A 15,683-nucleotide genomic window follows, 5' to 3' on the forward strand; every position below is an offset into this window, starting at 1 on the left:
TGAGAATCACATCACAGTGAGAATCACATCACAGTGAGAATCACATCACAGTGAGAATCACATCACAGTGAGAATCGCGGCACAGTGAGAATCACATCACAGTAAGAATCGCGGCACAGCAAGCGCGCGAGGGAGACGCGGAGTGCAATCTTTACGTCGCCGGCGATGAATGAGAGAGCGCGACAAAGACATGTGTGAAGAAGAGGCCTGGACGTCCTCTACGGGGCACCGCTCCACTACCCCATGTTGTTTCAATACGTCGGTTATTAGATGCCATTTTAAAACAAAGTGTTCTGATTAACAAATGCTAAATAAATTAGCAATGAACGACTAGTTTCGAATTGCGGCAGTCTTCTTCAGGTTCTTCTCACAACTTTTTACAGTTGAAAAAAAACCGTGCTTTTCAGCGTGTTCTCTCCTCTCCTCCTTATATACCCTTCCCGCCTGTGGGGGGTGCAGAAATTTAGGGTTAGGGGCGTACCCGCTGTAACGCCGCCTGCTGTTCGGCCAGTTGCAACGCTAGCTGTTCCTGAGCCTCAACCCTGTCGTCGGCCTACAAAAAACGGAGAACGAATCGATGACGCGACAATAATAACATCAGGAGTCTATCAATATATTGATAGACTCCTGATAACATGCATAAAGTCCGAAGACAAACGTAACGCGTCAGTAAGAGGTCGGTATTACACGATGTGTTTAAAGAAATTTTCAAGTTTTAAATTTAAATTTTAAATGTTAATTGTGAATACCCGAGTTTTAAGACGAGAACTCCAACGACATACAGAATTTCATGAACTCGGGATTGACTGTAACAAACTTTACGTAACTTTAACTTGCTACGTACACGATTATTGCACGGAAAATCGTTGAGATGTGTCTCACAGGAAATGTACGAATTCATTTATTTGGTGTACAAAAAGTAAATGGCAGTCGAAACATAAACAGCAAGACAAACAAGCAACATAAAATGTACCAAAACTCTGTCATAATCCTCTGTGGAGCTCCACAAACTAACCTCAATGGTTATTCATGTTCAGGGGCAAATTGAGAGGGAGAATACGTTCATTGACCACAACAATGAAATACCACATGTATGTGGCCGGTCGCCGTTTTTAAATGTATGCTTTGCATGGAGGAACTTTAAAACAAATAAAGTTCCGTGCCATTGTTGATATTTTGAGATAAAAACCAGTCTTAGTTTCAGGATTTCCACAGGGTTAGAAGGACAAGACGTGCACCTCTGTGTACGTAGCCATACCTGACCCTGGTCTTATGGGAAACACAACAGAGGACAATGCCAACAACCTCACAGCAAATGCATCTGCGCTGATATTACCCTGCACAATATCCAAGCTGTAGCAACGTTCGGTAAAAACAACAGCACTGATAATGCAGACGAACACCACGAAACAAACGTTTAGGCCAGGATGAAACGCAACAATCACCGCAGCAGTGCCTCCCATGTGCAGACTACGGTCAGTGGTGAGTGAGTAGACACGCGCACGCTCAAACACATCCATACACTACTGAAGCAGACAGGGTGATCGCCAGCGACTGTGCAAACACTCGCCGACACGAAAGATTTAACTACGGACAGCCTGCCGCTCAACTGGCTGCTTCTACCTCTCGTTCGAATTGCTGCTGCTGCTGCTGCGGCCCAACTTCTGGTTCCTTCTGTTGCTGCTGAACATGACCTGGCCGTGCTAGTCCAAGGCCAACGTTCCATGCCTCTGCTGGCTGTATTTGTTCTACCTGGCCAGCGTTCCATGCTTGTGGGGGATTTATTTGATCTACCTGGCCAGCGTTCCATGCTTGTGGTGGATTTATTTGATCTACCTGGCCAAGGTTTCCCACCTGTGGTTTTACTTGATCTACCTGGCCAGCATTCCATGCTTGTGGAGGCTGCAATTCATTTACCTGGCCAGGGTTTCCCACCTGTGGCTGTACTTCATCTACCTGGCCAGCATTTCCCACCTGTGGAGGCTGTACTTCATCTACCTGGCCAGGGTTTCCTACCTGTGGCTGTACTTCATCTACCGGGCCAGCATTTCCCACCTGTGGAGGATTTACTTCATCTACCTGGCCAGCCACCTGTTGTGGTTGTACTTGATCTACCTGGCCAGCATTTCCCACCTGTGGAGGCTGTACTTCATCTACCTGGCCAGCGTTCCATGCTTGTGGAGGCTGCAATTCATTTACCTGGCCAGCGTTTCCCACCTGTGGTAGCTTTACTTGATCTACCTGGCCAGCGTTCCATGCTTGTGGAGGTTGCTCTTGCTGCTGCTGTTGTTGTTCTTGCTGCTGCTGCTGTTGTTGTTCTTGTTGTTCTTGTTGCTGCTGCTGTTCTTGTGGAGGCTGCAATTCATTTACCTGGCCAGCGTTTCCCACCTGTGGTAGCTTTACTCCATCTACCTGGCCAGCGTTCCACACCTAATCATGAATGCAATTTTATTGTCTCCATTTCTTGCGTGAAAAAGCACAGTCAATGTTAGTCCAGCAAGATTCAACTAGGTATGCATTTTATGCACTGTTAAATACCAATTCAATTTTGCTATTAATGAAACAAATCATACCTGCTCCGGATTTTCGTTAGACTTATCGTCAGCTGACTTGATCTCGTTTACTTGCGCTACAAAAAGGTTTAAGTATAAATAAACAAATCCATGTAATATTAGAGCTATCATATCAAGCTATAACATTAATCAAGAAGCTGCTATCTATCCCAGTTCGTTTAATAGGATTCAGACTTTTGGCAAAGAGGATATAACTATAGCTTCCCCTTGAACTTATAATCATTCATTGGCCTACTAGAATATGAAAGCGATAAACTCACACTGATCTGGGTTGGCAACTTGAGGAGGTTGCTGTATGTCTGGTTGCTCTTGCTGCTGCTGCTGTTGTTTTTCTTGTTGTTCTTGTTGCTGCTGCTGTTCTTGTTGCTGCTGCAGTTCTTGTTGCTGCTGCTGTTCTTGTTGCTGCTGCAGTTCTTGTTGCTGCTGCAGTTCTTGTTTCTGCTGCTGTTCTTGTTGCTGCTGCTGTTCTTGTTGCTGCTGCTGTTCTTGTTTCTGTTGTTGCAGCTGTTCTTGTTCTTGTTGCTGTTGCTGCTGTTCTTGTTTCCTCTGCTGTTCTAGCTGCTGTTCCTGCTGTTCCTGCTGTTCCTGCTGTTCCTGCTGTTGTTGTAGGTCTTGATAAGCTCTCTGATACTGTTCTAGTTCCTTGCTGTTTCAGAAATAGTCAAACACATTATTCCTCATGATATCACTGCTATAGCGTGAAACTCATGGATTTATTATATTATTAATACCAGTGTTTCACCTGCATTGACACGAGCGAGGCGGGCCGCCTCGCTCAAATTCTCAGCCGCTGCGCAGAGATTTGTCCAAAACACCGCCTCACTGATGAAAGTCAATGTTCTTCCATAGAACAGTGCTTATAATGCACCAAAATAGCGTGAAATGCACCAAATTGCACCATTTCTTTAAAGATTTTTCGAGGGGCATGCCCCTGGACCCCCTAACTGAGCGAGCACCTGTGGTGCTCGCTTTGTTACACGCGCAAAACACACCAAAAAATTTTTACCACCTCACAGACCTTTTTGGCCAGGGGAAACACTGAATACCATTAAAATATTAGGTTAACCTCATGTTGTGTACATGTGACGATGTCTATCCATCAAGTGTCAATAAGCAGGAAAAAGATACGAACAAAACATCCAAGATTCACAGAAAATTAGGAAAACGAAAACTTACCTTATTTGGTTAAACGAAACTTGCAATTGGTTGTAATCTTCTATTACTTTCCGACTGTTAACTTGGATAAAAATACAAAAGTATTTTAATGAAAATATATGACTAACGATAATTGAATTATATAGTGTAGTAGTACCAGCGCATTTTATCTGTGATAGTATGCATGAGCACCTGTTCACATGCATTTGTAATGAGTTTCAGCTCCTGGTTACTCTGAATTACATTTTATATTCCTAATAAATACCTAATTAACCTATACATAGAGTCTTCTTAATGGGTTTATAAATTATAGGTATCAGCAAAAATACATGTTATAGGCTGATGTGAATATATTGATTAATCGCATACATATTATAATATAATATGACTGGCACCAGCTCATTATGCTTTGACACGACATAAATGGAATATGCATTCACCAGCTGCCGCACGAAATAACGACCACACCTGTCTGTCCACTACACATTAATTAGAGGTTTCAGGTAAGATAGATCAGCTCAAGCATTACTCACCGCAATTTTATATGCTACATGTCAAGCATGTCTCTGGTGATGGGGAACTGTGGCCAAAATTGCAAGTTTATAGAGACTGTTTTTATAATTCCTAACACCATTACTCGCAATGTGAATGGAAACACTTTTATGGGATGTCCACTCGTGCTTACAGTTGGCGAGTACACCCTCGATAAACCACGTAAGAGTTGCACAAGTGTTGAACCTACCAGCTTCATCGTCATACTTCCTTTCAAGATTCTGCATCTCAGTAGTCAGGTTGCTATTATTTTCGTGACAAAGATCCTGAAATTCAGTTCATAGGTGTATTAGAATTTTAAATATCATAAGCAAAACACAGCCTTATTATAGGTCATATATCATAAATGAAATTAATCTCATAACTCATATTCTTAGAACATCTTGCTCTCACTACTACTACTGCCATTGCTATCTTTCCCTTTAGAATCAGATACTCCTGCTAATGCGCTATGTACAATGCTAAAACTGCTAATCAATAGCTGCTACTTCTGCTATTGTTACTACAGCTGACACTGCTAATTTTACACCTCGTACTACAGGCTACAACTACAGTTGTGATGAGCAATATAAAGTTCCCATAAAATCATTACAAATTTAGAAATGATAAATATGAAACACACAAAGTGGTGAAGAACAAGGAATGACTTTCACTGTAAAATATCAGCTGCCTCCTGCAGTAATGCTCAAGAAGTGTACCCTAACCCTAACCCTAACCATAAACATACCTCATATAAAAATATAAACATAATACTAAACAACCTAAAACTACCTCCTAATTATATAAAAATATAAACATAATACTAAACAACCTAAAACTACCTCGGGTACATATCTGTAGTACCTGATACGACAACGACCCCATCTGCTGCAGTAATGGTAATAGCAACCGTTGCTATTACCATTACTGCAGGTCAGTGCAGGAGTGCAGGAGGCAGCTGATATTTTACAGTGAAAGTCACTCCGCCAACCACGTGACTATTGTGGGCTTCAAGATTAGTAGTGGTACGATGTCACCCCCCTCCCCCTAGTTTCCCCCCTCCCCCTCCCCCTACCCCTCCCCTCCCCCCTGTTTGAATTTCATCCTGGGGAGAACCCAGGGGGGAAACTAGGGGGGTCCGGGGGCGTGTATTTTTACCGTACGACTAATTAATGCGTAAAATCGCCACCACACCATAAAAAGGGGGGTCCGGACCCCCTCGACCCCCCCTCTGGATCCGCCCCTGGCCTAATACTCAGTATTACTAATACTCACAATAATAAACACAACTATTGTGAATATGTACATATATCGCAGGATGGGGGCCCATATAGTTATATAGTATCATTTTATGATACATTTAAATCTATACTGTATACATCTATGATCTAACAACTACGGCTAATACTACTACTACTACTAGTAGTACTAGTAGTAATAGTAGTAGTATTACTATTACTATTACTATTACTATTAGCATATATGTGATAAATCATGCAAACACGTAATTAAAATATTATTGCAAATATTTAAAACTTACTGCTGGTAAGAAGCTTCCATATATGCGGCACACTTTTTCGAGAAGCAAGTTGAATGCTCTTTTTTGCTCAGATGTGAAAGCAGGGTGGTTGGTTGACAAAGTGAAAAGCAACTGAAGTTCATTTGCAACTTTCTCATTTTTTGGCAGATTGTCCAACACGGATTCGAGATTGGTCAACGTTCTGAACAGTAGATTTGAACACGTGTAGTTCGACGAGTACAGCAAAGTTAGAGTAATTATGAGCTTACTTCGCATAGCACAATCCGTTACATCTGTTAGTTTAGTTAATTCTGAGGCAGAGTTAGACTTGTTTTCTAAATCCCTGAGGTAATGAAAGTCTCGCTTTGCGAGGTCTTCGACGCATGTTCCAAAAAATCGCAGCTCAAGTGGCACACAGAAATGCACTAATCTGCACATGAAGTCTATGCGTTTAGCTCCAGGCAAATCTTTGAACCATGATAGTACTTCTTCTTTATAGACCATGATGTGCAGAATCTGCGCTATAAAGCGTTCTGAATCCTACATAAACGCGCACAAAAAATATTCGAAATTCTTACACGACATCCCAAATTACCAACTCATATCTCTCCTCGTTCCTGCTAGGTGGGGCGACTGTTTTTGGTTGCGAGTCGAAATTGCTTGCCTTCTTAGCCATGTATTATACATGTATTTTTACTGTATACTTTTATAATTCCAAATTTAAATTTACTCAATGTTAAATTTATTTTACTTAAAATAGTTTAAATTATTCTTATATTTAGTTTATTTAAAGTTATTTCTTGGCAATGTTGACAGCAAGATGTTATACTGACACCCCTGTAAAACATGTCTGCCCCCACAACCAAGACACATTAGTGAAAATAACGCTCGTATAAGTAAAGTAACCTTATAAAAATTAGTATTTAAAGTCAAAGGGACTATATCGGAGGCGGTGAGAGTCAAAGTTGATCAAATAGACCGATCGACTCTGTGGATTGCCGTGGAGAAAGCTAACGTAGCTCGTACAATAATATCTAAATATCTATTCTAACTTTCCGGCTGTCTTGTTTTTAACGTTCATCAAAAATGGGTAAAAAGAAAGATAAAGCTAAGAAATTAAAAGGGGCAGACAAAACCGCGATGAAAACAGACAGGAAAGTTAACAAGAAGATAAAAAAGGAAATGACTGAAAAGGGTGAAGTGAGTACACATGACTCTGTTTCGGTGTTTGGGTAACCCGACCAGGCTGTGTGACTAACGTCAATACACGGTATTCTAACGGTATTAACACGGTATTCTAACCCTAGCAATACCGTTTCTTGGAGCTAGTGTTTGGGCAGTTGTCAGTTGATTTACAATATTATGCTGGCTCAAGCCAACTTTAGTTATTTCAGACACTCCACCACAGGCACAGACACTTGGACCGATTCAATATTAAAAATTGTAAATAAAGAAAAATTGTATGTATTACCAAAGACTTAATGTATGTGTTCTCTATCGGCTAGTCCTTTCACGTAAAGGCCATTCGTGGTCCTTATGGCTTATGACACACACATGCAGTCTCATCACACACATGCCACTGTGCACAAACTCACAGAAAGATAGAATAGTGGGAAAGCATGAGTACTGAATTTGCACAATGCTTGCTTCGCTTTCACATCACAGCGAAACTGAGCTCCATGACCAGCCCGCCACTCTCTTCCTCGGCAAGCCATCATGATTTGCGCAGGATTGACATCACATACACGACTACGGGTGCATTTATTCAGGACGAAATCCGTCTTGTCTGGTTCACTTGATCCTGATCTGCCCAAACAGATGCAAACTCACTTCCAACGGTTCACGTTTTTCTGTGACCTATCATAGAATGGTTTGTAATAAACAACAATCTGTGATTGGCTGGGTCGCACGCCACCATATTGGATCCCCTGCTAATCCACCTCGCAAGCAGGCTCTGGAATTTGTGATCCAGATCACTGATCGGCCCAAACAAGCGCACAGGATCACTTAGCTTGATCCAAGCATCAGGATCATATGATCCTCCCAAACAAATGCACCTTTCGTTCATGGGTCCATCAGTCACATGGCGCGGTTAGGGAGTTTTAGATAATAAATGGCCAGTTGCCCCTATTTACATTGCCAAGGAGTAGGAGTTTTTTACAGGAATTTACTAGCTTTCTCGAGAGGGTAAAATAAGTTGTGCCAAATGGCAAAAGTGATCGTTTAAGCAAGTGAACATTTGGTTGTGCATAGATAACAGAATGGGGGTAATTGTTTGTGCATTTTTGCTGTGATAGTTTCAAACGAAGCAGGTGTTGTGCGAATTTGACACTTTTGTTTTCCTAACTGCTCTGTCTTTCTGTGAGTTTGTGAACAGTGGCGTGTGTCCAGTGAAATGATGTGTTGCAGAGGAGGATCTGAACTACATTTACAGGGAACTATTACTAATAATAGATGAAAGAGAGTAGATAAACATTGAGACTTTGGGGGAGCTGTCACAGCTAATTACGAGTAATCGACGAGCAGTTATGTGCGAATGATCGATGCGCTCGGGAGGTGGGGGATGGGGTTTGTATTTACAATATTATTTTCGATTTACTATCCCCAGGTTATGTGAACTGATGACACCTATATGTTCCTTCAATCATGAGTGTACTGAACTTCAATACCTTACCACAATAATAGTTAGGAAAATTATGACTATGTTAAAAATTTAAATTGGAGCTAGGCTATCATTTCTTGCTAACCAACATTTTAGGTGACGAGGCCATTTTTACCTCATGCCTAGTTTTTACCTTGTTTTGGCTTGCATCTGATCCACTCATTCCTATTTATAGGTATTTTCACGGCATACATTATCTAATGTTTCAATTCAAACGGTCATTTCACCTAAAACTGGGGTTTGACAAACAAGGTGGACAGTGGAAATTTGTGTTGTGAGTCAATAGAAATCACACTTATAAACATCAGCATTTCCAACTTTTTATGGAATTTTTAAGGAGATCTAATAACTGCCGATCGTAACTGACAATGTATTGATTTATGAGTCTAATTAGGGTGTGACCTAACGGAGCACAAATTTCACAACAATGCTGATGGGAAATGGAGCCTGGTTGCCCTCCGTACTTGCCGTCATAGCCTTGAAACTAATGTGGTTTCCTTACATGGGTTGCCTTTGTGCACGGCACTTCCTTTAAATGTAATGTTATGCATGTGTCCCTCTTTTTCTCAGATAATTTTTTTTCAAAAGGTAAGTGGCATCGATTAACCTTCTTTGAATAAAATTGTTTCCTGGGTGGCCCTCCACCATGCTGTGGTGGCCCTAAAAATTTCTGATGGAACTGAAGGCATCATTCATTTGTCCTCTCCTATAAATCTCCTACTCCACTGACACCTGACTGGTTCACTGCTAGGGGTCAGTGTTGTTGTCACCTGTCCTGTTTATCTCTTCTAAATTATATACATCAGGTACTGCAATTTACTAATAAGTAATAACACTCTTATACCACTATTATGTAGTGGTGCAAGTTGTAACTAAACTTTTAGATTTATATAGCACACTGATTAGATTCATTAAATCAAATTAATGTTAGTAATCAAAAGATAAAGATTACTATACATTGTTAAATGCTTCAATACTTACTTGTTTCAGGATGATATAGAACAACTGATCGCTAACTTTGTAGAGCAGGATAAAAAGCGTGCACAGATAACTGAAGAGATTGCAGAACCTCCATCACCACGGTAAATATAACTTGGAAATAGATTTTTCTTTAGATATTTGCTCACTTAAACCATATACGAGAATGATGTTGGTGTTGTGATATAGGTAAGCAGATTTGATAGTTTAATGCTTTAAACATTAAAACAATTTCGTTAAGTTGTGTGGTTTGTCCCAATCATTATGCACAACAACACATGATAGCATGATTGATGCTAGGAAGCTTACATTTCCCTGTCAGGTGCAACATGTCACTGACTCCACATCCTGAAAATGATGAACTTCTTATGTTTGGTGGCGAGTTCTTCAATGGTAACAAGGTGAGGCATAATTTTATTGTTTGGAGATCTCCCTTATCATAACAATTAAATGAATATGTATATTATCAAGAGTGTTATATATTCTTAATACGCTCTTGATATTATAATAGTTCCACACTTCGTAGTTTGTTTTGACACACTCTGCTATGTATAGGTAGCATTGTTACATGTAGCACCAGATGGAATAGATGAACTCAGTAGCGATTTGCTAACAACTTAATTGTAGGCTGAACTGTTAGTATTTAAGTTCTGGTTGCATTTGGTTTTACAGACTTTCATGTACAATGATTTGTATGTGTACAGCATTAAGCATGATGAGTGGAGGTTGGTCAAGACCCCATTGGTTCCACCACCAAGATGTTCCCATCAAGTGTGTTACTTCTGTTTTTGTTAAGCTAGCAGAGTCTTAGTTGGAGACATTTAGTTTGTAGAATATTTGACTATGAGATAATTAATATAAGAACATGGCAATAGCACCTGCTTGTACACAGCATTTAGTGTTTTCATATAATAATGAACGTAACCCGTTTCAGTGTTGCCATTTTCTCATTTAGAATCATGATGTTCAGATAGCATGTTTGCCAGGAAATGACCAAGATGTCATCGGAAGTACTATAATTAACAAAAGTCATTAAGTAACAGATTAACAGATGTTAACCTATTAATTAAGTTACTCCTGGTGCCGTGTTAATGTTGTATGTAATTGATTAGCATAGTCAAACAAGGGAGAATGTACACGTAATATTTGTGATAAGATTGTTTGCACTTCTTTACTTCAGGCTGTGGCAATGCAACAGGAAGGTGGACAGTTGTGGATTTTTGGTGGTGAATTCGCCAGCCCCACCCAGTCACAGTTTTATCATTACAAGGACCTCTGGGTGTATCACATTTCAAAGAAGCAGTGGGAGAAAATCAAGTAGGCTTTTATTGTATTTCTATGAAACAGTTTTAAAAATTCTTGCTTCTGAGAATACATGAGCAAATGACAAAGGAAATGCATATGCTGTAATCATAACATCAGTACAGTAGTTGTAGTGGACACATAAATGATTTGCTGGAGTTTTACATGGTACATTGTAAGTATTTCTATATGAATTTAATTGCGATCTTTGATGCAACATATCTATTCAGAGTTTGGGTGTGATCTAGCTTCTATCAAATGTTATATGTTTCAGTGCAGAATTTGGAAAATTAGTCAAAGATCTATTTGTAGCTGATGTTTGCCTGTTCTATGATTTTAGTGCACATGGAGGGCCATCATCCAGAAGTGGTCACAGAATGCTAGCCTCTAGAAAAGAATTAGTCGTGTTTGGCGGTTTCCATGACAATATCAGGTAGCCAGATAATACAGAAAATATAACATGATTATGGAATTTATAAAGAGGCAAATGTAAAAAATGAATTTCTTCTTTGTTCAAGATTTTACATCCAAAACGTTTACACTCTTCTCAGTTTATAACAAAATGCATGAAATTATTATAACTAACTAACCATGAATATATTCATTGCTTTTTCTTCTGGAGTGTAGAAATTATAAGTACTTCAATGATGTCTACGTATTTAACTTTGAGACATACATGTGGACACGGGTTGAACCAAGCGGACCTCAACCAGCCCCGAGATCTGGCCACCAGATGGCAGTACTAACTGATGGACGGTTGCTTGTGTATGGTGGCTATAGCAAGGTGCCAGTGAAGAAAGATGCTGACAAAGGCACCGTGCACTCCGATATGTTCATACTAGGCTTGGATGCTAGTAGGTTTGCCACCAATTCGTGCACTAAATCCTACTTTAGGACCCCATACACACATGATTATTGCCATAGTGATACATCATCACCATACCTACCTATATGTCCTAATCAAACCATGTATATACTAGGGTCCTAAGTTAGGAATCACCCTAATTCATGCAGCTATGTACTCTTCCGTCTATGACTCTATGGTATCTGTAAATTGCATGAAAGGTTTTTCATTTTTTGTAGGGAAAACATATACTCGATCATTTATTGTTCAGTTTTTGCAATTATGAGCAGAATAGAGTCAGTTAAATCAGCATGTGTGGGTGTTAAATGAAACGTATATGGTGTCATGGTCCAAGACTCTAAGTGATGCATTGCCAAAGCAAATTGATGATAAGCTCGTGGTTCAACAAGGTAATTTGTGTTGTTTGTATATTCTGTTGATATCAATCCTAGGGTGTTGGTATCTACTATTTTATCAAATATTTGGTCATACCATTAATTTCACATCCATGCACATGCATGCATGTGCGCACGTATGCACTGTATCTCTCTCACACATGCACACAAAAACAACCAAATACACACACACGCATGCACACATGTATGCATGCACACAAACAAACATACGATTACACACATGTTGCATGCATGCAGGCACACATGCAGAAACATGGACACTGAGTCTAAGGCTGCTATCAACAATGTATACCAAAGATAGTAATTCGGCTGCTCCATGCGTACTTGGTAATACGTAAGGGCATGCTATTACAATTTCAGGTAATTAGTTTCAGAATGTGAGCATTACTAGGTAAGATCTAATGCGAATTAATTCCTTGGGAGGATCGTTTGCGCAGCAGTGAGCAAAGCCTGCCCTGGTTCACGATCAGTTACGGCTCTGAGAACCTCTGAGATTGCCGGCTGCTGTTAAGTGGCTGCAGAAATTCGAATGCTACGCGTGACGTCATTAACCGCAACGTGTTCGCACTGCAGAGCAAGGCGATCCGGTGAAGCAGAAGGGCGAGAGATGGAAATGGACGCTGGTCAAGCAGTGCGGAGTGCGGCCGACCCCGCGCTGCGGGTTCTCGCTAGCCACACTGCCCAACAACAGGGCCGTTGTCTTCGGAGGTGTACTGGACACTGAAGAGGATGATGAGGAACTCCTAGGTGTGTGTGTGTGTGTGGGTGGGTGGCAGCATGGCCGCACGTCAATCGCTGCATGTTGTTGGTGTTACTGTACTAGAACGAGACTATCGGTGCGACTTTTAATAGTTTTCATTTGATTAGGTAATGAATTTATTATGAATTGGTATACCGCTGGAAAAAAAAACATTTGTTTTTAGCTTGGGATTAGACTAGTAGTATCCCTGTGTTCAATGTACTTCATCAATGTCATCATCCATAGACTGAATAATATATTGGGATGATAGAATGAGAAGAGAAAGAGTTCCTTTAAAAAGAGTTAATAATTATATAATAACAAACAAATTCTTTCTTATACACCACAATGTAAATATAAATTTTATTTATAGGAACTTGCTTGAATGATTTTTACCAACTGGACCTTATCAAAGGAAAATGGCAAGATTTAGAACTTAAGGGCAAAAGGTCATTTGAGAAAAAAGCACGCCGACGAAAGAAGGATAAAGAGGAGGGAGGGGACGATGCAATGGAGGAGGAAGGAGATGATGATGCTGGTGAAGAGGAGAAGGAAGATCTCGAAGACAACTTGAATGAGTTGAAATTAAAAGATGGCAGGTAGCTTATATATATACATATAGGGTGGACCAAAATAAATGTCATTGATCTTCGAGAAGCAATATCTAGGGTACCACTACAGCTAGAGATTTGATAAAACAACACAATTGAAGTTAATTTATTTCTCTTCTCTTTCAAGTTTCACATGGTCATGCGAGCTTTATAATGGCTGAAATTTTATTGCGGCATCATATTCAAAATAAGTTACACATTAAAATTATTTTATTTTTGATAAGTAAATATATATATATTTGGAATATAAATTATGCCTTCCATTTATTATCGTCTAGGAAGAGTCATTTAGTTAATGGTCAGTTGTTTTGGCGATGTGGTGTAAGCCACTGTGCAATACTTATATTTGTATTACTGAAATTACTGAATACGTTTTGATACAATCAAATTTTTGCTAATTGTTAGTGCTTAGCATATATACGGTCAACTCTTCAAATTCCGAAATGCCCTCAAAACCAAACCTCACGTTAAATCAGGCAATTTTTTTAAAGTCCCAACACCATCTGAGACGTGTAAGATGCCCCCCCTGTGAACCAAATTTCACAGAAAACGTAACTAAATGGATGGTCCCAGAGGATGGTCGGTATTGGGACAGTTGACTGTAATTACGTGGGTCATACATATTGACTGTCTAGATTTTCTCTTTGACTTTTTATTTTCATAATTATATGTTATCTATTTAGCAGTACAACTGCCTCAGAACTAGCGGAGCATCCAACACAGTCAGTGAATGATGTATCGATGCATGGGCCTCAAACAGTGTATGATGATGGGGTGTTCAAGGTAGCTGAGCTTTCAATTCTACAACATTTCTGTAGTATTTTTGTACACAAGTGGATGAAGTGGATAAACGTTTTGTATAATGTTTTTTATTTTGGGGCTTGTTCACATTTTCCAGGAAATAGACTAGAAATTGTGATGCTATCACTTTTCGTTATTCATAACTTATTGGCCTGCATTATTTTCTTTGTGCTGTTTCCTAATTAAGTAATTAAGAGAGTGTTAAAAGTAAATAAAGCATTAAAATGGGTCTAATTATTTCTTCAGGTATCTATGGGAGCAGCAAGCCATTCAGCTCTAGGTGATCACTTGACCAGTCCCACCACATCTACCGAACAGATTGTCCGACCCAGTCCACGCATGAATGCATCGATGGCATTTAAGCGGGGGATTCTGTACTTGTACGGAGGTAATGCTAGCAGATGCTGCTCCTAGTTTATAGATTTCCATCATCAAACATTTAATTATGCTGACACTCTTCTGCCTATAGATCGTTGATAGATCACACTTCCTGCATTGCACTTCAAGGATAAAACCTAGCCAGCAGCATTTACATGAGTCTTTCCAATCATATTCCGATCATATGGTCAGTGCTCACAGACCTTGCCACAATTTTTGTTGTGATTTCTCATTAGGGGTAAGCGAGGAGAAAGAGAAGGAGACAACGTTGAGTGATTTTTATTCCATTGACTTGCGGCGGATGGATGAGTGGAGAACCATAATAGCCGGAGACCCGTCTAAAATGGAGTGGATCGAGTCGAGTGAATCCGAGAGCGAGGAGGAAGAGGAGAAGGAGGAGGAGGCGGGGGAGGATAACAGGGAGGACGATAGCAATGAAGATGGGAATGGTGATGATGATGAGGTTGGTGCATGCAGTGGGTAGGACAGGGTGGAACAGGAACAGGAACTGGAAATTAAGGCAACTCTTTGCCATGTTGCCAGTCAGGATGGGTATATAAGAATGTGGCCACTGTATGCAGGTATTCCTGTTTTAGCACCTGCGTTCTGTACAGTCATATTTTGTAATGCCAGCTTATACATAGAAGAATGTCTGATGCTGATCTGAATATACATACAAAGTATCGTTGTGGAGTAACCTTTCTTGAAACAAGTGAATCGTCGTCATATTAATCCGAGAATTAATTAAGTGCCCCCTAGCTTTGCTGATGAAAGATTAAGATTTAATGATATTTCTAGCACTGTGAGAGGATTATGCTTGTGGCAGGACAAATTCGAAACCAAGTTTCAATTACTTTAAAGATTGAATGCCAAGAATTTGTTCATAATTACAGTATAATAAATAAATTCTGATAATCGGTTTGATTTAGTATGTGAACTTATTACATTATAGGTTTGATGCATTAATTTGTATCTATCTCTATATCTGTCGGTCAGTCTGTCACAGACAGGTGGGTGGTCTGTCAGTTGGTCGGTCTGTCTCCCCCTCTCTCTCTCTCTCCGTCTCTCCCTCTTTCTCTTCTCTATCTCTCTGTCGCTCTCTCTCTCTCTCTTTCTCTCTCTCTCTTACTTGCTCTCTCTTTCTCGCTCTCTCTCTCTCTCTCTCTCTCTCTCT

General features: G+C 40.0%; 2 protein-coding genes across 3 annotated transcripts in view; one reads left to right on the forward strand and one right to left on the reverse strand.

Moving 5' to 3' along the window:
* Nucleotides 1-15,683, reverse strand: part of LOC106814621 (putative mediator of RNA polymerase II transcription subunit 26) — a 21,485-nt gene that overhangs the window by 4,643 nt on the left and 1,159 nt on the right. Inside the window, exons 2-10 of the mRNA XM_014818958.1 lie at nt 4,471-4,546; nt 3,750-3,810; nt 3,159-3,219; nt 2,834-2,954; nt 2,574-2,629; nt 2,371-2,430; nt 1,918-2,157; nt 1,624-1,875; nt 482-553 (exon numbers count right to left, since the gene is read on the reverse strand). Coding sequence (XP_014674444.1) covers nt 482-553; nt 1,624-1,875; nt 1,918-2,157; nt 2,371-2,430; nt 2,574-2,629; nt 2,834-2,954; nt 3,159-3,219; nt 3,750-3,810; nt 4,471-4,546 — 999 coding nt within the window. The remainder of the gene's footprint in view (nt 1-481; nt 554-1,623; nt 1,876-1,917; nt 2,158-2,370; nt 2,431-2,573; nt 2,630-2,833; nt 2,955-3,158; nt 3,220-3,749; nt 3,811-4,470; nt 4,547-15,683) is intronic.
* LOC106814622 (kelch domain-containing protein 4-like) lies at nt 6,641-15,453 on the forward strand. 2 transcript variants are annotated; one of them, XM_014818959.1, is made up of 12 exons: nt 6,641-6,978; nt 9,431-9,522; nt 9,741-9,819; nt 10,091-10,189; nt 10,599-10,735; nt 11,061-11,153; nt 11,348-11,574; nt 12,554-12,727; nt 13,093-13,318; nt 14,014-14,113; nt 14,378-14,519; nt 14,746-15,453. In XM_014818959.1, the coding sequence occupies exons 1-12, from the start codon at nt 6,865-6,867 to the stop codon at nt 14,991-14,993; spliced, it is 1,731 nt and encodes a 576-aa protein (XP_014674445.1). In that variant the 5' UTR covers nt 6,641-6,864; the 3' UTR covers nt 14,994-15,453. The 2 variants fall into 2 exon arrangements, with proteins under 2 accessions (XP_014674445.1, XP_014674446.1); XM_014818960.1 differs by having other exon boundaries at nt 14,017-14,113.

This window comes from Priapulus caudatus, unplaced genomic scaffold (genome assembly GCF_000485595.1).
Source record: "Priapulus caudatus unplaced genomic scaffold, Priapulus_caudatus-5.0.1 Scaffold952, whole genome shotgun sequence".
Taxonomy (NCBI): Eukaryota; Metazoa; Priapulida; class Priapulimorpha; order Priapulimorphida; family Priapulidae; genus Priapulus; species Priapulus caudatus.